General features: G+C 39.6%; 2 protein-coding genes across 2 annotated transcripts in view; one reads left to right on the forward strand and one right to left on the reverse strand.

The window, feature by feature from the left end:
- LOC121632742 (microtubule-associated protein tau-like) overlaps positions 1 to 5,519 on the reverse strand; it is a 40,573-nt gene extending 35,054 nt beyond the window's left edge. Inside the window, exon 1 of the mRNA XM_041974456.1 lies at positions 5,431 to 5,519. The gene's annotated coding sequence lies outside the window, so the exon portion shown is untranslated. The remainder of the gene's footprint in view (positions 1 to 5,430) is intronic.
- Positions 5,520 to 15,171: 9,652 nt separating this feature from the next.
- LOC121632869 (S-adenosylmethionine synthase-like) lies at positions 15,172 to 24,187 on the forward strand. The gene is made up of 9 exons (XM_041974644.1): positions 15,172 to 15,367; positions 16,457 to 16,534; positions 19,037 to 19,159; positions 19,501 to 19,613; positions 19,701 to 19,844; positions 21,489 to 21,707; positions 22,301 to 22,483; positions 22,988 to 23,121; positions 23,234 to 24,187. The coding sequence occupies exons 1-9, from the start codon at positions 15,277 to 15,279 to the stop codon at positions 23,334 to 23,336; spliced, it is 1,188 nt and encodes a 395-aa protein (XP_041830578.1). The 5' UTR covers positions 15,172 to 15,276; the 3' UTR covers positions 23,337 to 24,187.
- The last annotated feature ends 1,793 nt before the right edge of the window (positions 24,188 to 25,980 follow it).

Below are 25,980 nucleotides of genomic sequence, written 5' to 3' on the forward strand. Positions count from 1 at the left end.
GCACGGTGCCAATTAACAGAGTACAAGAAAGCAGTTTAAAACTTGCTGCTTCGTTTTTTTCTCCTCTATAACACGATGATGCGTTTGGAAAACGTCCAAGTGGTGTCAGCTGACAGACGTTACAGCTCTGTCAGCTTTGTTGCGGCGTTTTCCTCCTGGAAATTTGCATCAACGCACACTTCCAAGAGCAAAAATCTTCCTTTTGAAAGCCGTGGAGGTTCAGACTCTACATGATGTAAATAAAACTACATATAATCCAGCAAAAAGAAATTATAAATCAAAATTTAAGCCACAGAATAATTAAATTAGGAGAAATTCTAGAAAGTAGTGACAAAATTTCACGTGAAACTAGAAAAAGACACAAGTCAGCACATTTTAGAAGCAGACTGCCTAGTTATTGATTAAGAGAGAGAAGTGTTTCAGCTCTGAAGTCAGTAAATCTGATGATCATGCGCCGCTCTACAGAAGTCATTTCAGTGATGGTGCTGCTTTTGCCAGCCTAAGCTCTGCAGGCAGAGCCGTCCAGCGTGAGGCTGGCTGCGGTCACCTTTGGACTGAAGCCTAAATGAGCCCGTCAGTCTTTTGCTAAATGGAGCACTTCAGTGTGGATTCATTTCATAATGCTCGACACACGACGTCCGGCTGCTGAAGTCGATGACTCAACGAAGTCAGAAGACAAATTGAGAGGAGTGATTGTTTCATATGAAGACCTGAAAAGCTGCCGTTAAAAAGCATCTTCCAAGTTTTTAGTGGTTTGGATGTTATTTCAGCTGCTTCATCACTTCCAGGGATTTTGTGTTGGGTTGTTTAACCTAAATTAAAGTAAAAATCAACAAATGAGGATTTGCTTTGGGATGTGTTTTGCATTGCGGCCTATTAAACAATGACGTCTTAAAAAGATAAAACAGAAGGGTAAATATGATGCCACAGCTTGTATGTGCAGCAGTTTCCAGTCTTGGATCAGCTTAAATAAACCAGATAGTTTACGGGATAAAGTAAAAAAAAAAAAAAAAAAGTAAAGTTCTTTTACTCTTTTGTGCATGTAAAATAAAGCACAACAAGAACCCAGACGCCAAATGTTCAGTAAACAATGCTAAATTCTACTAGCAGAGGAAAAATGTCCCTTTAAGAATCTTAAATAGAAATCTGAGTTACATAACATCGATGGTTGTTTGACGTTTGTGCTACGCCTCCTCCCAACATGTTGGAGGAAGAGGAGGAGGAGGAGGAATCCGCGTAAAAAGACTAACAATGAAGAGGAACATTTGTTTATCACATCTTCAAAACATCTTTCCCTTCGATCGCAGCAGAGCTCCGAGTGGAGCCGTTTATAACTAAAGTATGATGGTGAGAAATAAAAAACTCTTTAAAACAATCCTCATGAGATTTGACTGATGATTTCATATGTGGGGTTTTTATGTCCTGGACTGAAATTACAAACATTTTCATTATGATTTATTTAAACATCTTTCCAAAGATGGCTGCTCAGCAGCAAAACCTCTCCTCCTCTGTGGTCTTTATTTTCATTTTTCTTTTAGAAAAAGTTGGAAGAAGTGGAATATTTACCTCTAAAATGTGGTGGAGAAAAGCGTGAAAACACATGAAATGGAAGGTAAATGTAAACAATGATGATGTCACAGTGATGTCATCAGGAAGTGTGAAGAGTTTGAAACATGAGTTTATCCAAATAAAACAATAAATCAGGAAACATAAGTAGTTATCACAACACTGGTCTGGTACATTTATATGGGGCCAGATCTTTACAGTAACATGTAAACGTATTAGTCCAACTAAAATAAAACTTTTCATAGTCAGACTAACAAATCCAGACATGGATGTTATATTTGACTCAAACTGCCCTCAGCTTGCTGTACACGCTCTAGAGTTCCTATCCTAAGATTTTAATAAAAAAAAAAGTCAGTAACCACGAGGAATAACCGTGCATCTTTTTATAACCAAAGAAAAAAAAAAGAACAGTTCACTGGATGTATGAAAAGTACAGAGTTGTAAATTAGTCCATTTCACTTTGTTATTGACTCAGCATTGTACCTATTTGTCACTAGCTAGATTGTCTGTTAGCGGTTTTGGTCTGAAGTAAGAATTCAACTGGAAAAAGCCCAATACAAACAGACAGAGGGGCATATCGCCACCTATCATAGCAGAGTCTGACGTATCTCTGCTGGGACAATTAAACGGCCAATTTAAGCCAAAAAAGCAGATCACCTAATTGTTTATGTATATTAGGGTTGGGTGATATTGTATCTTAATCACGACATTAACTAATGTTATTTTGACCACTTACCGTAGTGCTGGGCCGTATGACCAAAACGATATCACAATATGAACAAAGTTATATTAGTTTCACTGCATTTGACTATTTTTTCCCCTCAGTGCATGACTGGGTGTTAACTACATCTTCCAGTGAGAAGGATGCATTACTGCAGTAAACTGGTCAAGAACAGCCATTTTTCATATTCATGAGAAACTGTAAATTGTACAATAAATAAATAAATCAATAAATAAAACAAACATTTTAATGTCCACAGTATCTTGGTCAAGGACCTGAATCCGTCTTTTTCCACAGTACATATCAGAACCATGTCTTTGGCTATATGGATTGTGATGGTGTAGGTTACCTCTGCCATCCATCACTCTTTTTTTCTTTTCTTTCTCCTTTTTACATAGTTCCTCTAGGAAATGCATCTGACTCAAGTATCCTCCAGCTTTTTCAGTTTAAGGATGTGGACGGTGCTGATCTTAGCTTCATACATTCTTGGTATGTTTGCCGCTAACGTGGTGCAGCAAATTGCTGCCTCTGGCAACAACTTTAGCTCAGCAGCAGTTTGCAGTTGTTGTTTGGTCTACATCCAACCTTTTAAAACCAAATTATGTCCAGACAACAGATACGGTCCCCCATCAAACGGTTTCCTGCTGCACCATGTTCCTAACGCCGTTCAGCCATATAAACGAGTGTTTGTGCTACAAGATAGCAGCACTAGCCTGGGCCTTTATTCATGGCAGACATTTTGACTTTAACCAGGTGTATTAATGAGGTTTGTATTCCACCTGAAGCTTTGTTCATGTTCTACAACTAACATGCATGTAAAGGTGTAAAATTAGGGTGTAGCCCTCATTAATAAACCTGTGCTTAAAACCATACTTAAGTATTTTATTGCAGTTCATAACACTGCATGTTTTCCCTAAAACCTTATGTACAGACACTGAGTCATAGCTAGCTTTAGACAAAGCTTACATCTATAATTTACCTTTTTACTGTAACAAACGAGTCTGTTTAGACACTCTGCAGTTGGTAATTGAGATGAGGGCAATATTCAGTTACTGGGCTCCTGACTGTGCTTCACTGGTCTACACAATGTTTCCATTGCTGGACAACGGTCTGGTAGCCCTGCCTTAGCATTCTGAGATATGGGAGGAAAACTTGCAAATGAAGCAGCCTTAAGTGAGGAAAGTGGTGCCAGACGAGGAGATGCTTTGACAGAACAGCTGGGAAAAGGAGTATCTGTAAATGTGTTCCTCATAGGATATTTACAACCATTAAGCTCAAAAACCAGGTGGCCTTGATGCTGCAGTTCGAGTTTTCCTGCATGTGAGAGCTCAGATAGTTTTGTTTATATAGAGATGGAAAATACCAATTCCAGCCATCACTTCCTGTCATAGTGGATCATAGCGGAGACCAATTGTTTTGCCTCTACCTTTAGGGTAGATGTCCATTTGAAGGCTGGTATAAGGTTTTAAGCTTCCTGTCTGCCTCTGTAAATCACCTCAGTCCTGAGAGATGGATTTAAGTCCAATCTGAGAGCTTTTCAGAACTTGTTTAGAGGGGGGGAGTCCCTGTGTGCATACCAGCCCGTCTCTCCAGTAACAAGTCTTCCCAAAGCGCTGCACAAACTTGCAGAATGCTGTCTGGCTCTATCGGAACATTAACAAGATGACAGTGAGATATCTCTCATTCCTTTCAGCGGATCACCTGGCCTGCTGGAATGGCTCCCAGCTGTGGTTACAGTCTACAACAACAAGCCTGCGCACCCTTCTCTTTTAATTGCTGCAGAAATCAATATAAGTGAATGGTACGCAAAAAAAGAGACCATGATGATGAGAATGAGGTGCGTCCGAGCCAGAGAAGATGCAGACAAGAGATCCTTATTCCAATAACTCCTCTCAGTTTATTCAGACCGCAGGTGTTATCTCTCACATGAAAAAGGAGCGCATCGAAGGCGGTTTCCATGTGGTTTGCACAAAAGGTTAATATTTAAAAGGCTCTGCGCGCACCTACTGTGGATCAGTTAGTGTCCGCTGACCCCGGGCGGATTAGCGAGAAGCCCATATGTGACAGATAAGCAGTCTGGCTCACTGCGCGCGCTGTGAGGCGGCGGCGGAGACGCGGACACTTCAGTGTTGACCAAAAGAAAAATGGGCTTGGCATTTGCGCACAGGCGCCGCACCATCCCGATTTTCTCGCAAACATCTGCTCTCTGAATAACAAGATTATGAACATGAAGCAGAAATTAATTAATAAAATCAACCAAGCACATCTCGGGGATTACTGTCTGTATCGTTTTATGCGACATTTAATGTTACAGGGAAAAAAGCTCATTGTGAGACACGCTCAGCCACGCTGAAACCATACAGGCCCCTCATGTACAAGAAAGAAGCGAAAGATCCAGAATGACGGGAGGGAGGAAAGCAGCGTGGGGGGCTGACTGGGTCCTTACAGCCACAATTTCACTCACACTGCGCGCAAATTAAAGAGCACAAACAAAGAAAATGGTCGTCCACAGCTGCTAGACGCAAATAAACATGACATTGCATTGTTGTTGTTCTGGGCTCTTTTAATGAGATTATAAATATTCTCCCGGATTAGTCTTGTCAGGGAGCACAAGGACCAGATCCGAGAGGTGAAATGAAAGCGGGACCTGCTCCGGGGAATGATGGAGACATTTTCCCTCCCCTTTCCTGCTGGGAATGAGGAGAAAACATGAAATATGCCCGTGTTTGTAGGGAGGTGACTGCTCCTCCAGGGCTGGAGCGATGATGGCTGCAACAAAAAAGACACGTTTCTGTGCTGATTGTAGACTATAGGATCGATGGGGATGAGGGGGATGAAGCACAATGTAAAAGCACAAAACATGCAGAAATAAGCTGCTGCAGAAAGATCTGAGCAGGCAGACGGGGAAATAGAAACGTCTTTAATTCATTTACAGGATGGTTCTAATGTGAAACGCTGACAGGCCCAACCTCTCCCACTTCATGCTAAAAAAAATAAATAAAAAATAAGTGGCAAGACGAATGCCGATGGAGAAAGAAGACGCGGCGTCCGGTTCGCGTGCGGCCTGCTTTCTTTGGTGTATCGGTGTGATAAAACTGGGGTTAGATTTGTTAAATTACAGAAATGTGTGGGGGTTTTCTTACCTGAGTGCAGACAGCGGTGTTGTCTCTTCAGCGGCAGTCGCTCACCGGGCGCACACGGCTTCTGGTCGCAGTGCGGTGGCAGGCCGGAAGGGGGCGCTGCTGGGCGGAGGAGCGGCCGCTGTCCTGAAATGCAACCTGTCTGCTCACAGCAGCCATCTGCTGACATGTAAACAAAGAGCTGCAAATGCATGACCCGATCTATAAACCTACATGAGCTCCACGGTACAGCAAACAGTAAATTAAATAATAAGGAGGAATTTTATGTGTCATTATTCGTCATAATCTTACAATTTAGGACTTTTATAGAGGCTTTAAATTTTTTTTTAATTATTAGGAATTATTTGACTAATATTTCACGTTTTAGCTGTCTATTATAATGTTTTTATTTGGAAGTGATAAGTTAAAAAAGAGAAAATATTTGGTGAAAAGCACCTGCTGCCACACCTTAGTAACTACACTCATTGGCCTCTTTGTCAGGTTCACCTTGGTTGGACTCCCTTTTCCTGCAGAACTGCCTCAACTCTTGGTTTAATAGATTCAACAAGGTGTAGGAAACATTCCTCAGAGATTTTGCTCCATACTGACATGACAGCATCACACAGTTGCTGCAGATTTGTCGGCAGCATCCATGATGAGAATCTCCCTCTGCACCACATCCTAATGATGCATCTTGCAGGGATCCCCAGCTCTGGTCCTCAACACCCACTGTCCTGCAGACTTTCAATGTTCCCCTGCTGCAACACACTGCACTCAAATGAATTTCAATAGCAGAATTATGCAGAGCTTGTCACAGATCGGTTTAATTTGAATCAGGTGTGTTGCATCAGTGAAACATCTAACACCTGGAGGAAAGTGGGCCTTCCTTCTTTCTCATAACAACTTGGATTTTCTTGTTTTACCTGTTCATTTTGTAAAGTCTTGTTTAATGTATCACATTTTTTTTTACCTGTAATTCTCCTGCATCCGGCTACTCAAAGTTTTAGTAGTTTCCAATTTCACTGCCCTGATGAAACTGTACATGCACGGCCATGCAGGCAGATTTTTTTCTTATATTTTTCTTGTCAGTGAAATTTTGGATGTGCCAATCGATAGATTCAATTATTTTCTTTTTTGCTGTTTTAAGCTGGTAATGTCACTACATACAGAACAAACTTGAGTATCTGACCCGCAGTATCACTTGTGAACAGACTGAACCAGCATCACTTCCGATTGTCAGTAATGGGAGCAAACATCCTGCAGAAACCTCGAAATCTGCTGGAAAGTCTGAAACCAGAGAAGTACAGCAAAATGACACACATGGGTTTAATATTTGGGTAAGCACATGGTTTTGCTCATGTAGTTTATGCCAATTCCTCTTTGTTTACATGTCACGCCTGACAGTCTTAAAAAAACACATGCAGACTCAAGTAAATTTGTATTATCTTTCAATATAATCAGAAATAAAAAAGAATTACAATTTACCATAAACGCTTGTTTTCATATTGATCATAAGTTTGAGCTGTTTAATGTCTAAACAAATTCAGAGCTACAGTATATTACATATCTCAACATTTAAGCCAATATATGCAGTAAATTGCATAGTTTGATCATAGGGATGTTGTCATTGTCCTTTTGCTTAACCTCTCTCAGGCCCGAACCATGAAAAAAATGGTAAGAAAATTCCAATGTTTTGAAAACGAGGTTTTTATTTGGCCTTTTAACAAAACATAATAAAAATATTTAAACTTTTTGGGGATATTTACCATTTATTACCATGTGATGTCAAAATTATTATAGTGTAATCTTCTGTTCCTGGTAACTGTTAGATTATGTTCAATAGAACTTTGAGCAAAGTTTATACCATAAAGTGATGCAAAATGTCTCAGAAACTGTATTTATCAAAATATGTCACTTTGGGTTCTGTTGGGTTAACGATCAGTCAATACTTCACAATAAATCACACTTAATAAACATCCTAAAAAGCTCAAAAGTTCATGTTAAGTAGCTTTAATTTGTTATAAAAAGTGCTGAAAATGAGCATAAAAGAGTCAAGAGACTGAACAATGAACAGCAGCTACAGTAACAGAACAGTGTGGTCGCCACACAAAGGTCAAACCTTGGCTCAGTGCACCCCTGTGTCAGCTCCCTTTCATTGGTCCATCTGTGGCCCAGCAGTATCACACACCGGCTGCCAACTTTTACACCAAGTTGAGAAACCTTTCAGCCTTGGAAAACAGCAGTGGAATTATTGACACTCGGATCTGTTTGGGAATGCTGAAGCCATGATGTGTCTGCATGACAAGAGTCTTTGTGCCATCTTTCTTTCTGGTTTCTCCTCCTCCTCTCTGTCTCGGTTTCTTTGGACTTGTGCCCAAGCAGCAGCTGCCACTAGCTGTGTGGCTGCAGATTATTTGGTTTTATCCTGTGATGGGAGTTTACTGTGAGCCAGGTGCTGCCGTGGGATCATTGCCTCCCCTTTAAATCCTCATGGTCAGCAGTCTGAGGATACAAGGAGGAGAAACTGCCTCACAGTCTGAAGGAAGCTTCAGTCTTTCCACACATTTTTTAAAATAAGTGAAGCTTTAGTTTACAGAGTTGTGTTAAAAAGGAACAGGTTGACATATTTTGTACTGTGAATATGAATATAATGCAGTGGCTGGTCTCATCAGGGGGAAAAGCTTTTATTCCAAGACTGTCTTTAAAGAGAAATTAAGTCAATTATTTAAAAAAATACATTAATAAAAATAAATAAATTCTTAGTTTTAGTGATGTTTGGTAATAGGAATGCAGATATTTCGGATCCATCTTCACCCTGTCTCTAAATGAAACATACCCCTCAGAAAAGTAAATCTCTGCTTTTATAAATTAGACCACTTTTACGTTTGTACAGGTTTATTTTCATTCTGTGGTTAAAACAAGAACCTAAGAAAAATATTCATCTTTAAATTCTAAGGACATTAAATATAATCTGGTCCTTTCTAGGTCTAATTACTTAAATACACCTGATAAACAACATGAGCAATAGCTGCTGCCCATCATACCAGGAGGGGTTAATAAAGGTAATTTCCAAACCAATTTAAGTCCATAATATTAAAGTGAGAGAGATTATTTACTGTTAAAAACATCCACGGTAGCTGCCAATCTTCCCAGGAGCAGATGTTCCAACAAGTTCAGCCCAAGATCAGACCGAGGAATGTTCGGAGAAACTACAAAAACCCAAGAGCGACATGTCAGACTCTCCAGGTCTCAGTTAGCATGTTAAATGCTGAAGCTCATGACAGCAGAAAAATAAAAAGACTGAAGAATTACGGCTTGTTTGGAAGGGCTGCAGGAGAGAGTCTCATCTATATAAAATAGATGACAGCACAGCTTAGGTTTGCAAAGTTGCATCTGAACAAGCTAAAAGACTTCTGGAAGAACATCGTGTGGAAAGACCAGATGTTTGGTCAGAATTTACAGCAGCGCACACTGTCAGCACGGTGGTGGAGAGACCATGATCTGGGCTTGTTTTGCAGCCACAGCACCTGGAAAACTTGCAGTCGTTGCGTCGATCTTGGCTTTAATTATAGTTCTACTAGCTGATGAGCCATGGAGTGCAGTTAGTTTCTACATTTCGGCTCAGTTTTTCTTAAATAACAACTGGAGGTTGTGTGTATCTTATTGTAAGAACGGGCAAGAACCAGATTTTTTTTGTTATGCCCTGATTTGCGAAAACCTAACTGAAAGAGGTTTACATCACTGTATGCAATATATTTTTATTTAGTTCAATTTGAAAGACTTAAAAATGATCAAGATTCTTCAGGCTGATTTTTATTTGCAGTGGAGGAAGCATTAAGATCTTTTTCCTATAAAGAAAAAGTCCTGCATAGAAAACTAAATGTGTCCAATGGTGTGAAATGTAAAAAAAAAATGGTCAAGATATTACAAAGAAGATTACAGATGGAAAGTCTGGCTTGTCAGAATTGGCCCCAGCTTTTAAGTGAACACAGAATTAGTTGGATTTTGCCCTCCATCAACATGTTTGTCTTCAGACGTCTACATTGTGACGATGCTATGCTGCGAACATTGTGAAATATCCATCCAGTCATGTTCAACACCAACAGAAGCAACTCTGTGACCTGAAGAGGGAAAACCTTGTGCTCAAGCCTGTGTGGGTTTGTTAGCATTTTCAGATCAATGTTTTCCTTGTAAGACCTTCACATCAGTTACGAGTCTTTGGACTGTGTTCAAGCCTCTCTGCTGGGAATTTCTCAAATACACGAGGACTGACTGACCATCTGCCCCCGTCAGTCTGAGGGAAAAGGTTGTGCAACAGAAGTTTATCCAAGTCAGACAGATAAGTTGAGATAAGTCCTCTGGATTACTGTTAAATAACTTTCATTACTGAGATCTGCTGGTCTTTAAGTGAGCCAAGTAGTTTAAAAGGTTCCTTCAAAACTCGACAGCATCCCAAGACTCGCAATTTATCTGACACCAGTAACAGACTGGACAGACACTGGTCTGAAAAGGGATGCAAACGTGGAAGGGACGACTCTTCCTTTCCTCAAGTTTACCTAAATGTAAATATCCTGCTTGATACATGATTTCTTACATAAATAATCTGGTGTAGATTCTCATTCATCCAGTCTCCTTTGAAAAAGTGATTTTATCTAAAGGGACGTCCTGTAGGAGCTTTAATAGAAATAAAAAGACTTATCTCTGGGAATAAGTGGGATACTATTTGTGGGAAGATGCTGGTAAGTCAGGCATGCTCATTTTTCTTGGTTCAGACCAGAAATAGCTGACGGGCCATGTCATTTTAATCTTTGTCAGGTCAGATGATTCTTAAAGCCATTTCTGTTCCATTTAACGTGCATCAAACCTTCTTCCAAATAGGCAAAAAAAAAAAGCACCAAGAAAGTTTTAATGTATAATCACTGAATGTCTAAAGGAAAACTTTAGACCTTTATGAAGCTGGAGAACCAGGGCTCAGTACCATTTTTTAAAGAAAATCTGGCTGTCTGGAAGTAAAATATAAAGAAATGAGCGCTGGATCATGACTTCTGCACAGTACTGTGTAATAATTTGCTGAAATGTGTCTTTTTAAAATATATTTTGATCGACATTATTGTTGTAAAGTTGGCTTTAAGTTTATTTAATGGATTTTTTTCAGCTCTAAATTTAAGACACATGAAAAAAAACAGTCACAATCAATGGAAACATCCTTAAAAGGTTGATTTTCAGCTAAAAACAAAATGAAGCAAACAAAAACACTAAATGTGTGTTTTCACTCTCTGCTTTTGTTTATTCTTTTTCTAATACAAGTAGTTTTTTTTATTACTATTACTTTTCAAGAATTAAAAAACACAAACATACCCCACCCCTTTATACCAGATCTCTCATGAAACACAAGAAAAAGTCAGATAAATATTTCTTGATAATAAAAGAAAGAATATAAAGTGGATGAACAGTACTGTACGTGTATAGATCAATGGGACAATGGGTGACAACAACACCGACAGCTTTTGTTTACTCTTAATGAAAAAAAAACAAACAACTATTATCGAACTCTCCATATCAATAAAATTTTCATGATATCAAATAAGATGTTTCAGTATTTGAGTCTGACCTTAAACATTATTTGCTGACGTAATAAACTTATTTTAGTCCTTTTCAGACTACATGTTCAAAAGTTGGTAAAAATAGGCTCAGATTTTCAAATTATTTTCTTTATTGGCTTTCTGTACATCTTCAAATGCAACAAGTTTACTCAAATTTTCTAAATCTGAACTTAAAGGTGTCTTGAGAACAATATGTGGTTAAAGCGTCACACTGACTCACCTACTGTCGTCTGCTGCCCCCCGCAGGAAACTTGTTTGCTCCACTTCCCTCCTCGTCCTCCTCTTCAGTGGTCACCTTCATCATGCAAGCAACAAGTAACAGAAACTTCATCATAATTAATTAAAAGATTTTTTAACACATTTTTTAAACTAAGAGTTAAAACAGTGAGGATTTTTTATCTGATTAAAGAAAAATAAAACAGGTACTTTAAATTATTTGAGCCAACAGATGTGAAAATGCCAATTTATCTCTTAGATAAGATGCTGAGCATGTCCTTGTTGTTACCGGATCATAAAAAGGTTCGATGTGTTTTTACACGTTCCATCTATCTAAAATAGATTTAAGATCTAACTCTTGACTTTTAAAGCCTCAGCCCTGTTATTTATCAGACCTTTAGTCTCATATGAGCCTGTAAGAGTCTGAGATCCTCTAGCGGAGGACTTTAGTTGTTCCAGAGACTTCATTTAAGGCAGGTTTATTTGTAAAGCACATTTAATGTAAAAGACAACTCAAAGTGCTTTACAAAAGAATCAAAAGCATTTCAGCAAGGAAACATTAAAAGGAGAATGAAAACAAACTAAAAAAAGAATAAAATAGATTAAAAATAAAAGAATTAAACAGAAAAAGAATGAAAAATTAAATAGAAACAGAAAAGATAAAATATAAAAACAAAAAACATAGTTAGGTAAAGAGGCATCAACAGGGAACACATGTCATCATCACCGTCAATGTTCATATGAAAGATCTTTTCAAAGAGAAAAAAAAACTCTACTGTAAGTTTTAAAACCTGATTTAAAAAAAAAAGAATTTTAATCTTTTTTCTGGTGGATTGTTCCAGATAAATGGAAAAACTAAACGCTGGTTCTACTTCTCTGGATGGAAAGCAGACTTGACCCAGATGATCTTAGAAGTCTTGCTGGCTCAGACGTTGTCAGCAGAGCAGGAGCAGTTTGCTCCTAGTGGCCATTTTCTAAGAAAACTCTTACAATCATGATGTTTTCTTAGAATTTCCAGTAAAAGTGAAAAGTAGATCCTCGTACAGATAAAAGATATTCCTAAAGAATCTTAGTTCCTGGGTGAGATCTCTTCAGAGCAGGGAAAGGAACTTTTCAGAGGCTTAGGAGTTCCCTAAGCAGAGGAGAAAATGGTGGACAGAGGAGATATTCTCCAAACACTGGATGACTATGAATTAATTAAACACCAAAGATTTGATGGTGCAGGAATCATGGTTGAGGTTGTTTGTGAAATCGACCTCTCAGACACTTTTATGCTCATAGACCAACTGAGCCAGGAGCAAACACTGCTCCTCCGTCTGTCCAGTCGGGTTTCCTTCTTCCTTTCTTCGCCACTGCTGTTCCCTGGTTTGTGGTAGATTTGAATATCAGTGCTTCTTATAGGCCGGTCGGCATTCACATGATGGAAGTTTTAACCCTCGTCAATACAAAACGGAGATGAAAAGTTGAAAGTACAAAAATGACCAGCATGGTAAATAAAAGTTAGCAAATAAATCTAACACATTACTCAGCATAGCTTACTATTCATTTAACAGAGATTTTTTTTTATATAAAATATTAATTATAAAACTTCATAGAGATTAGATTCTAAGATTAAGTCTATTGATTTGATGGTCCATTCTATGCCTGTTATTTTTATCTAGTGTCAGGCTGTGCCAGAGAGAAGCCGCACACAAACGCAGGTAAGAGTATTTAATAAAGCCGCTAACAAAGAAACGACCAGTGAGGGTCAAACGAAATACAAGGAATACAACACAAAGTAGAAGTCTGTGCAGGGAGTATAAGTATGCAGACGACCAGGTGCAGATACTGATGATGATAGAGAACAGGTGTGATCGAAGATGGCTGGAGCAGAGGGTTTCTGGGTATTGTAGTGCTGTAGCCGGTGACTAGTACTCAGGAGAGGTGGTGCGCAGCTGAGAGGAAGGAGCAGGCATGACATCTAGATTTTTGAATCAACACAGCTTTTGAAATGATGACTCATAACTAGCAACGGGTCACCCACACCCCCACTGAGACAGGAGTTTCTGTCCATTCCTTACTCAGAGTTGTCTGAGAAAGTTCTAGAGTCACTCCTAAGCTTCCTAGGAATTTTTAGGCTAAGTTAGGAGCTTTCAGAGGATCATCTGAATTTTTAGGACTACAGATCTATATCTTGGACCTGGACCATTCTGAGGTTTGTACACTAGCAGGAACATTTAAAAATAAATTCTGTCTCACCAAAAGCCCGTAGAGATCTGAGTACCATGTTCCCTGCTTTTGGTCTTTGTGAGGAGCAGCATTCTGGATTAGTTGCAGTTGTCTTAGTGATTTATTGTAGAAAGACCTGAAGAAAAACTCCATTACAGCAGTCAAGACTACTGAAAACAAATGCATGTATGTTTGCAAAATACTGCTATTTATCCAAAACCAAATCCAGAGGATGATGAGAAGAGGCTGGTCTATAATAAATCTGATGTAATTAATATGCCGACATGAAAGATGCCACCTATACTCAAAATACCCCTATTTTACTTTATATTCACATTGATGTTTGGTATTTGGAGGATTTTAGTTTGAGTCTAATAAACTGAACTGACCCACAGATTTTAGGCTTGTGTTTAAGTCCTGTACACCAGAGGTGTCCAGCTCCAGTCCTCAAGAGCTGCAGGGCGGCAGGTTTTAAATGTCTCCCTGCTCCATCACACCTGATTCAAATTAAATGGCTCTCCTCAACAGCTTGTTTTCCATTTCTGCCCAAGCATGTTGACTTACTAATCTGATGCAGGTGTGCTGCAGCAGAAAACATCCAAAACCTGCAGGACAGCTGACCTCGAGGATCCACTTTGAGCCCCTGGTCTGCACCATTATGATGCAGAATTTCACATCATTCAAAGTATTAGAAGTTTTTCAAAGTGCATGGAAAAAAGCCCAGATTTGGTTCTGCCGGTATTTTATCTCTTTGCTATGGCCTGCATACTGCTTAAATTTAAAATATTTTTACAAGCAGAATGACTAAAAAGAAGAGACAACATGTCCAAACTAATTCTCAACCATTCTTCTTTTTGTATTTAGAACTAAACTGTCAAACATTTTGCCACAAATACTAAAGAAAAGTGTTGTTTTTAGTTTTATACCTTTTAGAAATCAATCCAGATTTCATCTTCTCTGTTTACTATTCAAACCCATAGGAATTGTTACATTAACCTTTGCACGCCACCGTACATGACAGTCACGTGATCCTTTTCTAAATGGACCTGAGTCTTTGAAATAAAAAGAAAAAACATCCAGTGAGGTGCAAAATGGCCATGGCAGGAGCTTTAAATGCTGCAAAACTTCAAAAAGATTAGAATTAAATGAGTGTTGTTTGTGCTTTTTGCTCCTGTGTAATGATGATACATCTTTTACAAGCTGCAACCTGATCTCATAGAGGAATGTGTGGCGCTCCTTTCACATAAATCTGTGAGCCCAGACTGCTGTTACCAGTTTTGGCATCAGAGGCATGTAATCTGACAACTAATTCATGCTTTCATTACATCTTCATTATCTCCTTCACATCATGTCAGCAGCTCCATGTGTACGCTGCCAGACTTCCCATTGCAGACCTAAGGGGCCCCGCAGGTATAAAAGAAGCACAGAGCAGACATGAATGAAAGAGTGAAGGAGCTTAAAATTAACCCTTTAATGACACCGACGCTGTCCTGCTGTTGGATTTGTTGAACTTGAGCTCTGTTTTTGGCAAAATAGGAGTATTCAGCAAAGGAGGAGTTAAACGTAAGTCATAAAAAAAAGCAATCCCACCCACCCTTTCTCTGCTTCTGAATGGTCTAATCCACTGGTTCACATGGCGCCCAGCCCCCTATGTGTATGTTGTCTTTGCCTTATATAGTGCAGGGCCATCCGGCTGCGCTGTGAGACCTGACTCCCCACAACTTGTCCATCTCGGCCACACTGTTTTGATAAGAACCACAAGAACTCATCTAGTCCCAGAGCAGCTTCTCCGCTCCTCAGTCATCACTCCTACTTTCTCTGCTTGACTCTCAGAGGGATAAAGATGAATGGCTCAGTGGACAACAATTACGACCATGCTCCTCATGAAGGGTCCTTCATGTTTACCTCCGAATCCGTGGGAGAGGGACATCCTGGTGAGTACGAGACCCCCTCTCTGTGCAGCTTGAACTCTGTGCTTATCATGTAAAACACTTTCATGTTTCAGTGATCATTGATGATTCTGAGGAATGTGCAGCATTCAGCAGTGACTGGAAGCACCAGTCTGTAGACTCATGCCACTGATTTCTCATGTGAATTTATTTTATGTAGACAATGCAACCTCAGTGCATGCATATGAACTGGAATTTGCCCATTTTTTCAATCAATTTGTATTTACGTGTAATCCAGTTGCGTGTGGCACTAATGAAAGAAAATCTGAACTGAAAAGAATTTTAAATTAGTAAAAAAAAAAAAAAAAAAAAAAAAGTAAAGTATGCAAGCTGCATAAATTCAAAATTGACCCATAATTACACAAATAAAGGTCAATAAATTCAAGATATTAAATTTAATAAACACTTTAATCATGTTTAATTTAAGCTCGTTTTGTTCATTATTTTTTAAGCTGCAGATGCTCATTAATTTAATTCAGCTCCATTTGCACCAAATCAATATGCGATTAAAGATACAGTCCAATTCAAATTAGTTTATTTTAGTCCAGTTATAGTCTGATTAAAACATATACATTATCCACATTAGTCCAATTTAAATGTTTAAATTATTTGAATAAAGTATAAAGTTATTTGAACATTTGATACAGTTTTATTTATTTATTTATTAGTTTATTTGATTGGGAGAGTGCATATTAATCAACATCTATAAAAACAGATGTAAACATGCCAGATTATAACTAACAAGTTAATTTGCATCCCTAGTCCCTAGGCAGGTGAGCAAAGAATACACAATATGATAAAAAATAAAATAAAATGTTGGTACAATTAAAAAAAGAACATAAAATATGACATTAAGATTTTAAAATATGTTTATGGCGGCACTTTGATTAGTGGACTGTGTCACTCTGGTATGCACTCACCAAACCAAAGTCTATTAAAAGACACAACAGGAATGGTGTGTAGTGCTGTGAAAGGCGATATTTTCATGCTTACACCAGGACTCTGCCTGCAGAAGGTCACGACTCGACATAGATGCAGATGTTGATGCATTTCAGCTATTTTCTTGCCTTCCAGATAAAATATGTGACCAGATCAGCGATGCTGTGCTGGACGCTCATCTGAAGCAAGACCCTGATGCTAAAGTAGCTTGTGGTGAGTGGCAGAGTGTGTTGTTCTCCAGCAGAGGGAAACAATGGACACGTAACAGTGAAGCATTTCATCCATGCAACACGGATGTGTTAGTTATTTTATAGTGTTATACTTTCTTAAATTTGCTGTTTTCCTGTTTTTTTTGTGTTGAGTTTTGCACCATGGGGAGAATGGTACCAGAAAAACCTGAGTGGAGTCTTAAAAATAACCTTAAGTAATAAATTCTGGAAAATTAAAAATTTATGAAGTTAGGAACTTATCAGACCTTTCCAGCTGCTCAACATTCCTCCTCCAGGTTACTTTGCTTGCTGCTAACACACCAGAATCTCCATTTAAATCATAAATTTGCATCAGTTGTGTTCAGGGTTCCTGTACTCTGCAGGTTTAACCATATGTTTCACTGCTCCAGTATACCTGAATCAGGTTTCTGTAGTCTGAAGAAGAAGAAGAGGTGACCCATTTATCTGAAACTGGTGTGTTGGAACAGAGAAATAAGTAAAACATGGAGGTCAGCGAGGCCAAAGAACCATGATTGAGATATGTTAATTAATGTTTATTAATAGCATAATGGATAATATAGGCATTAGTTGTATGAAATTGTTAAAAAGACAAAAGGTCATGGTTCACACATTCAACTGCATTTTAACACAAATATCTAACCAGCCAATCACATGGCAACAACTCAACACATCCTGTCATGTAGACAAGATGAAGACGACTTGCTGAAGTTCAAACTGAGCATCAGAATCAGGAAGAAAGGAGATTTAAGTGACTTTGAACGTGGCATGGTTGTTGGTGTGAGTATTTCAGAATCTGCTGATCTGCAACCATCTCTAGGGTTTACAGAGAATTGTCTGGAGAAGAACAAGGTCTGCAGAATATCATCTCTAATCACACATCCAGCCTTGAAGCAGATGGGCTACAGCAGCAGAAGACCACACCGGGTGCCTCCTGTCAGCTAAGAACAGGAAACTGAGGCTACAATTCACACACACTCACCAACACTGGACAATAGAAGATGGAGAAACGTTGCTGGTCTGATGAGTCTCCATTTCAGCTCCACATTTAGATGCTAGGCTCAGAATTTGGTAGAAACATCATGAAGACATGGATCCATCCTGTCTTGGATCAACGCTTCAGGCTGCTGGTGGTGTAATGGTGTGGGGGATATTTTCTTGGCCCACTTTGGACTCTATTCACACACTGATGGCGGAAGCTGCCATGCAAGGTGCTCAACCACGACCCATTAGGAGCAATTAGGGGATTGGTGTCTTGCTCAGGGACACCTTGACATGAAGTCTTCAGGCTGGGATCGCACCGGCAACCCTTAGGCTACAGGACAACCACTCTACCCACTGAGCCATGCCGCCAGGGCTGCACTGTAGTGTGGTGGTTAGCACCGCAGCCTCACAGCAAGAAGGTTGCTGGTTCGAGCCTCGACTGGGGGGAGGTTTGAACCTGGGGGCCGTGGCCTTTCTCTTTGTGGAGTTTGCTTGTTCTCCCCGTGTATGCGTGGGTTCTCTCCAGGTTCTCCGGCTTCCTCCCACCGTCCAAAGTCATGCATGTTAGGTTAAGTGGTCACTCTAAATTCTCCTTAGGTGTGTGTGGATGGATGTTTGTCTCCATCTGTGTCGGCCCTGCGATGGACTAGTCACCTATCCAGGGTGTACCCTGCCTCTCACCAGTTAAATGCTGGGATAGGCTCCAGCTTACCCGCAACCCTTAATGGACTAAGCGGTTAAGATAATGAATGAATGCCTTTGGGCCCCTTAGTCCCAACATGGTCTGGTTTAACCAGCACAGCCTACCTGAGCATTGTTGCTGACCATGTCCATCCCTTTAAGACCACAGTGGAGCATCTTCTGATGCTACTTCCAGCAGGATAATGCACCATGTAATAAAGCTCAGATCATCTCCACCTGCTTTCTAGAACATGATAATGAGTTCACTGGACTCCAACGGCCTCCACAGTCACCAGATCTCAGTCCAGTAGAGCAGCTTTGGGATGTGGCGGAACGGAAGATTCTCATCATGGATGCAGCCGACATGGATGCAGCCGACAAACCTGCAGCAGCTGTGTGATGCTGTCATGTTGATAAGGAGAAACAGTATATATATTTTTTTCATCATTAGTTTATATTAGTGGCTAAATTTTTTAGTTTGACAGTGGTGGGATTCGGAAAATACAAAAAGAGGTTCAAACCGAGCTAAGGTAAAACTTCACATCTACTAAAATTAGGTTGTTTTCTAGTTTATTTTTTAGTTTTGGGCCAAGTTCGTTGAGAGCTGGTGACTTTTATCTCTTTTTTAAATACCAGGAATCAGCTGATTGTGGGCTGCATTCATGCTGGATCTAGCCTGATTTTTAGTTTTTTTCTGTCCTGTCAGATTTGTGCCACTATGGGACCAAAGCATTTTGCAAAAGGATCTTTAAAAGAATTCTGTGAGTCAAACCAACACATTTAAAGGCCTAAACATCAGTGTGTGTGCTCTGTGTTGAAACAGAGACCGTGTGTAAGACGGGCATGGTGCTGCTCTGTGGTGAGATCACATCACGAGCACGTGTAGACTACCAGAAGGAGGTCAGAGACATCATCAAACATATCGGCTACGACAGCTCAGATAAAGGTGGGTGGAAACGGACGTGTACATCTTTAGCTTTCATCTTCAGGCTGCATCTCTAAAGTAGGACTTGAACTACCTAAACCAGGGGTAGCCAACGTCGGTCCTCGAGGGCACCAATCCGGCAGGTTTTCCAGATTTCCCTGCTCCAGCACACCTGACTCAAATTAAATGGAGCCAACAGCCTATAAGGATCTCCACAATGACTCATTAGTTTAAGTCAGGTGTGTTGGAGCACAGAAATCTGGAAAACCTGCCGGATTGGTGCCCTCGAGGACCGACGTTGGCTACCCCTGACCTAAACTGTCTCCTTTCCCTTGTCCTTGTTCTTTCCTCTGTGTTTCCAGGCTTTGACTATAAGACCTGTAACGTACTGGTGGCCCTAGAGCAGCAGTCTCCTGACATTGCACAGGGAGTTCACATCGACCGTGTGGAAAGCGACATCGGAGCTGGAGACCAGGTCATCTGGACTCTTAACTCCAGTGAAGTCCTTTGCACATATAATAACAGAATGCAGTCCACTAACCTGTTCTCATGCTGTAAACAGGGTCTGATGTTTGGATACGCCACAGATGAGACTGAGGAGTGCATGCCCCTCACGATAGTCCTCGCCCATAAACTCAACGCTAAGATGGCCGAACTGAGACGAAACGGGACTGTGCCCTGGCTCCGCCCAGACTCCAAGACACAGGTGGGATAAAAAAAAATTAATAAATAAAAAATGCACGTAGTTACAGAAGCATGGTGCTTTCACATGCAACATCATCAACATCAAGTCTAATCAAGTTACTTTGGGACAACTTGAAACTTTAAATCAGGGGTGTCCAGCTCCGGTCCTTAAGGGCCACAATCCTGCAGGTTTTTGATGTGTCCCTGCTCCAAAACCACCTGACTCAAACTGATGAGTCATTGTGCAAAACTTAATAGGCTGTTGGATCGATTTACTTTGAGTCAGGTGTGTTGAAGCAGGAAACAATGGCCCTCGAGGACCGACTTTGGGCCCTCCTGCTTTAAATTTAACTTTCCAATAAATTTAGTCACAGTGATTCAAATTGTTTATTTAAAAGAAATGAAATGATTCGAGTGATAGCGATGAGTGAATTTAACCACGTCTTTCAAACTAGATTTTCCTCATAAACTTTGGACAGTGAAATGGTGGTGGTGGGTTACAAAGCACTGGACTGGTATCGTTGATACTGGCTTGAATTTTACTTGGTGTCGGATTGGAAAGAAAATTTGTGGCATTGCAGGTCATTAACACCAGCATTAGGTGGTGCTGGCTTTTTCTTGCTGTACTGTTGTCGACACTCATGATGCCAACTTTCAAACAGAACTCTATATTCCAACAACTTTGTTTACGTGTAAACGTAACAGGAAATAAAGCACATAACTCAAATTTATAGGGGAGTCATCACAAAAGGTTAAATTCCTGCTGAATTCACATTTCCCATGAGTCTTTGCAGTGTTTGCACAATTTATACTAAATGATTTAAACAGATCTGATGAGTTGAACTGATGAAATAAATTGACTTTAATTAGTTAATTCAATCACTTGTTTTAAACAGAAGCAATTAATTTAAGTTTATGTTCTAAAATTCTCTTGATTCACCAAAAAATGTTTTCATCACCAGCCAAAGGAATTAAACAGGATTCATATGGAAACATTTTAGATCAACTAAAGTCAAAATACTATTTTTAGAGTCTTGGTTCATGTCTAATTTAGATCAGTTGTCATAACTATCACACATAATCAGCTTTCCTATATCACCATAAATGAGATTTATTATTTTTGGTTTATTGTTTTGATTGTTTGTATCTGCATGAATGTTTAATTTACAGAGATTTGTCACATTAAAGTTTCAGTGGCAGCAATAAAAGAATATTCCTCTGTTTTTATCAGGGTGACATTTAATTTACTCAAGATGAAGCCCAGTGTGCAGGTTTGTAACAAACACTTCACACACTAGAAAGTGGGACGGCGCTGTTGACCTACAGAATGTGTTTACCAGCAGATACAAACCAGTGCACGCTGGTATTCGACATCTGAGCAGGGAGACGCCTTTCCTTTAAGACTTTCAGCAATGCTTCCGAGGTATCATTTTGTCTTGGTCTTGTGAGCTCACGGCACATGTGACACTCCCAAACTCTCAGTTTGCAGAAGCTTTAATGTGAAAGAGGAATGCTGAAACATAAGAAGGATATGTTGATCTTGAATGAACACGTACAATATGTCTCACTGCTGTAAATGTGTCATTTGCATGACGACAATCATTTTACATTAAAAAGTGACTTTAACTCTACAAGTAATGTGCAAACTTGCTCCATCCTTGTCCAGGTGACGGTTCATTACACCCAGGAAAATGGTGCTGTGATTCCCAAGAGAGTCCACACGGTGGTGATCTCAGTGCAGCACAATGACAATGTGAGCCTGGAAGAACAGAAGAAGGTCCTGAAGGAGAAGGTCATCAAAGCTGTGGTCCCTGCAAAGTATCTGGATGAGAACACCATCTATCACCTGCAGCCCAGCGGACGGTTTGTGATTGGTGGGCCACAGGTAAAAATCTGTCAAAGGGCCTGAAAGACTGAAAATATGGAATAATAATCTTATTTGATCCATGGCCTTGTTCTTTACATGTTGTATTAATGTTTGTTTTTTAGTACTTGTTTGTATCTAGCTGCTGTGTATGTACAAGTTAAAGATGTGGGTATAAATGTCACCATGTCTTCATTTTAACATCAACCTTCTTCTAACATTTTTTAGTCTCTTTGATCTCTTTTTACGTTTTGCAAATTAAGTTCTGTGCAGCCTGAATTTGCTGGTGTGTCCCCTAGTGGTACTTTTACACAATTCCACCATCAACTAAGCATGTTGCTCACATAAACACCAGGAAGCAAATATATGTTTAGCTTTAGAGGCAACATGCTCAGCGTATTATGCTTTAAACATTTTACTCTTTTATTGTTTAGTTTTCTTACTGAAATTTCTTTTGAAAAGTTTTTTATTTTATTAATAATGTAATTCTTGCGTCGGTATTTCAATCAAATACTCAAATCATCACCTTCGGCATTATCACCCAGAATAATATCAAACATCATACATGTTGTGTTTGTGTATATCATGACTATCGAGTTGTGTTTCTACATCAGGGGGATGCCGGAGTGACAGGCAGGAAAATCATTGTTGACACATATGGCGGCTGGGGGGCCCATGGAGGCGGGGCTTTCTCTGGTAAGGACTACACAAAGGTGGATCGCTCGGCGGCCTATGCTGCCCGCTGGGTAGCCAAGTCTCTGGTGAAGGCCAAACTGTGCAGGAGGGTGCTGGTGCAGGTGAGCTTACCTTCCAGTAAATTCTTTCAAAGTACACGAAGCATGTGTGATGTTCGATCCAGATGTTCTATCATGGCTTGACCTAGGATGGGTTTCCATGAGTATGACCTAAATCAGCATTATATTCTCATTTAAATCTTAAAAAAAGATGATGACAACTCATTTTAACCAATAAGATAAAAGTTTTAGTTTATGAGAAGCTTAAAAACAGACGTCTTGATATTTAGGCTAAGGTTACAAACCATTTGTGAAAAGTTTGGTGCAAAACAACATGGTTAGAAGAAAAAAATCACTGTGTGAACAAATCTCCCAGCAAGAGAAGGGCTGATAACAGCATATTAACACGGGTGGTTTTGGAATCATATGTTAAAGTATAAAGATTAAAAGTGTCATTTTCGGTTTTTGTGTCTTGTCTAGTGCAGCCACAACATCCCTCTTGTATCTGATGGTTGTCTTAAGTCAGTGAATTTCCTCTCTAAGTCCTGGTGTGCCTCTCGTTTCTAGGTGGCCTATGCAATTGGAGTGGCCCACCCTCTGTCCATCTCCCTGTTCACCTACGGCTCCTCTCAGATGAGTGAGAAGGAGCTGCTGCAGATCGTTAATAAAAACTTCGATCTCAGACCCGGCGTCATTGTCAGGTCAGGATTATGTGATGCTACCTGCATCTGCTTTGTGTGAGACATGCAGCCATGTTACAATTCATGTTCGGTCATACATGAAAGTTTTTTTTACTATTCGATTGTCCTGCAGAGACTTGGACCTAAAGAGACCAATCTACCAGAAGACGGCCTGTTATGGACACTTTGGCAGGAAGGAGTTTCCCTGGGAAATACCAAAGAACCTAAACTTTTAGTGTGTGTGTGTGTGTGTGTGTGTGTGTGTGTGTAAGCACAGTGTGGATGATTTATCGATGCAAACACAGCTGTTCTTGTGCTCCTGTAATCCAGTAAGACTGTAGCTGCCAGTGGTCATGTGAGGGGCTGGAGGGAGGGATGGCTCAGGGTGGGTATCTGGTCACTGTACTGGTCTGTAGTGGTTGAGTTGGGGTTTCATAACCTGACACGCCAGATGGTTTCTTTACATAAAACTCAGCTGTTTTGAAACGTAAAGGGTTTCCTAACCCTGCATGCCAACCAGTAACAGCTGCAGTACAAGACATGACAAGATTTTAAACTCCAACTGGCTTTTCTCTCCAAAAGAAAAATAATATATGACCAAATCTAAATAGAGCAAAACATCATGTGTATGTTCACAAATCACTATCATGTCTTAAGAATATTTTACACCTTTGACTTTTACCAGTGGTGTACTGATTAAATTATACAAATCAGAACCTGAATTTTAAAATTAAAGATGTTCTATCTTTGGTACACAGTCTCATGTATTGATAAAAAAAAAATACATGAGCTGGTTTAGGTTCTGCAGACCCTGCAGCACCATTGTTACACCAATGCATGCTGGCAGAGCGCAGAGTTTGTGTAATCTCCACTCCATTTAAACAACACATCAGCCCACCAACCCACTAGTAGCTCCTGCTCAAATCGTAACATGAAAGCCCTAAAAGAGGCGTAAATGCTCACCTTTATTCCTGGCATAAAGGGGCAAACGAGTACATGTCTGATTGAAACTGATTATTAGACATCATTGTGTCATCAAACCTGACTGAATTTTACAAGAAAAAAATGGAAATTGTTAAAAAAAAAAAAAAGTTCAAGTGCAGCTCAACAACTTTCCAATATTAGATGCACAAGATAAAGACACAGATACAGAAGCTCCGGGAACATGAAGGCATTCATGTGTCAGACTATTAAATTAAATTAAAGAGCAAATTCAAGTAACAGCTATCAAATGCATTTTTCCTGGGCTGTTAAGTGTCAAAAATCAGTTTCAGTTACAAATCTTTTCTTAAATAAATCCACAAAGCCTTATTTTTATTTATACTGAATATTAAATATTAATATACACATTAAATAGCTTTTATAATTTCCAACTGTATCTGATGGCAGCTTTATAAAAGTATGAATTGTGTTTTTTTTCCATTAAGACCAAAAGTAACTGCCAGAAAATAAGAGAGATTTCAAAAGTTTGAGGCAGTTTTTTTCCCACAGTATCCCCTCTTTCAGTGTAATTCTTCAAAAAACTAAAGTGTAATAAATTCTAAAATACACATTTGGACTTTTCTACAAATCTAAATAAAACATGTTATGGCAGCAGATTAACATCTTTTATTCCTACATTACTTACACAATGCAATGTTTTTTATTAGATACAAAAAGTGATATTTTCTTTCTGGAGCATCTTCATGAGCAATCAGATAAAACTACAAGTGGCCTTAAAGACGCATTATGAAACTTTCTGACCTTAAAATCTGCTTTCCTGACTTGTTTGATGGCACAGTGACATCCATTATGTGCATTTCTAGAGCCGTAGCTGCCCAGCAGAGAAACTGCACTATACAAGTTTCTCTTCCAGGGCACCACAGCTCGCTTTACACACCACATCACATGCCAGCAGACAGATAGAAACACACCGGCTGTTTTAAATATGGCTGACTCAGCAAAGAAAAACACGAAGACGTTATTGGAGGAGGAGAGAAAAAGAGTGAAAGGGACAGAGCAATAGATGAGACAGGAGTCTGGAGAGCTCACAGGCCAGGTTTGATGCCGAATTAGACGTCGACAGAGGGAACGTCACTGAGAAAATCTGCTAAAGTTCTGTAGTGCGTCTCTTAAAATACCCAAATGCATTTTATAAATCAAGACAGGAAGCAATTCTGGAAATTTTTAATACGTTTTTTTTTTTTTTTTATTTCTGGATTGTGAACAAATGTCAAATGTCTTAACAGTTACTTTACTTGGTCTTAAAGATGGTATGAATAATATTAGCATGGCTGCAAGCTGATGAGGGGTTTTTCAGCCAGAAGTGGAGATATATGTTATTTTGGCTGCAAATGCTTATATTCTAGGGACATCACGTCTGACTTGTAAACTGTGTAACATGAAGTGGTGGTCAGCCCAGCTCATTGTAGATCCGACAGGGTTGCAGACGTGTCCTTGATTGCTGGAAGATGCCTTATGTTTGTGTAGTTTTTGGCTGTTCAACTAAAACTCATTGAGGTTACTTCAGGATTTCTCATGAAGTCAAAATAAAATAAGAGTGAGTGAAGAATTTTATTATAAAATGTTTAGAAAAGTGGCCTGTGAACCTTTCGTTCACTTTACGATCAGCGATCACTTTCTCTGTTGGTTCGGGCTGTTAGCTGCTGCTGCTGTTTAATCATGAAGACTGCGGTTGCTATGGAAGAAGGTGACAACATGCATGTTAGGCTAATTTTATTTCTTCATTCACCAGGACGTCCGAGCATTCTTTATGTTGGAGAAGACATAGACTGGGCTCCTACGAAGAATCTAGGCCACACATAAGAATGATGCAATAAAAGCACCACATTGCGTACATAAGAGCAGAAACAATGCAGAAAGGGGCTTTCCAAACGTTGA

This window comes from Melanotaenia boesemani, chromosome 21 (genome assembly GCF_017639745.1).
Source record: "Melanotaenia boesemani isolate fMelBoe1 chromosome 21, fMelBoe1.pri, whole genome shotgun sequence".
NCBI classification, from domain to species: Eukaryota; Metazoa; Chordata; class Actinopteri; order Atheriniformes; family Melanotaeniidae; genus Melanotaenia; species Melanotaenia boesemani.

Coding starts and splice junctions, on each gene's coding strand:
- LOC121632869 (XM_041974644.1), top strand. CDS start 15,277: ATGAATGGCTCAGTGGACAACAATTACGACCATGCTCCTCATGAAGGG. Junction 15,368..16,456: donor CGTGGGAGAGGGACATCCTG/GTGAGTACGAGA, acceptor CTTGCCTTCCAG/ATAAAATATGTGACCAGATC. Junction 21,708..22,300: donor TTGTGATTGGTGGGCCACAG/GTAAAAATCTGT, acceptor TTTCTACATCAG/GGGGATGCCGGAGTGACAGG.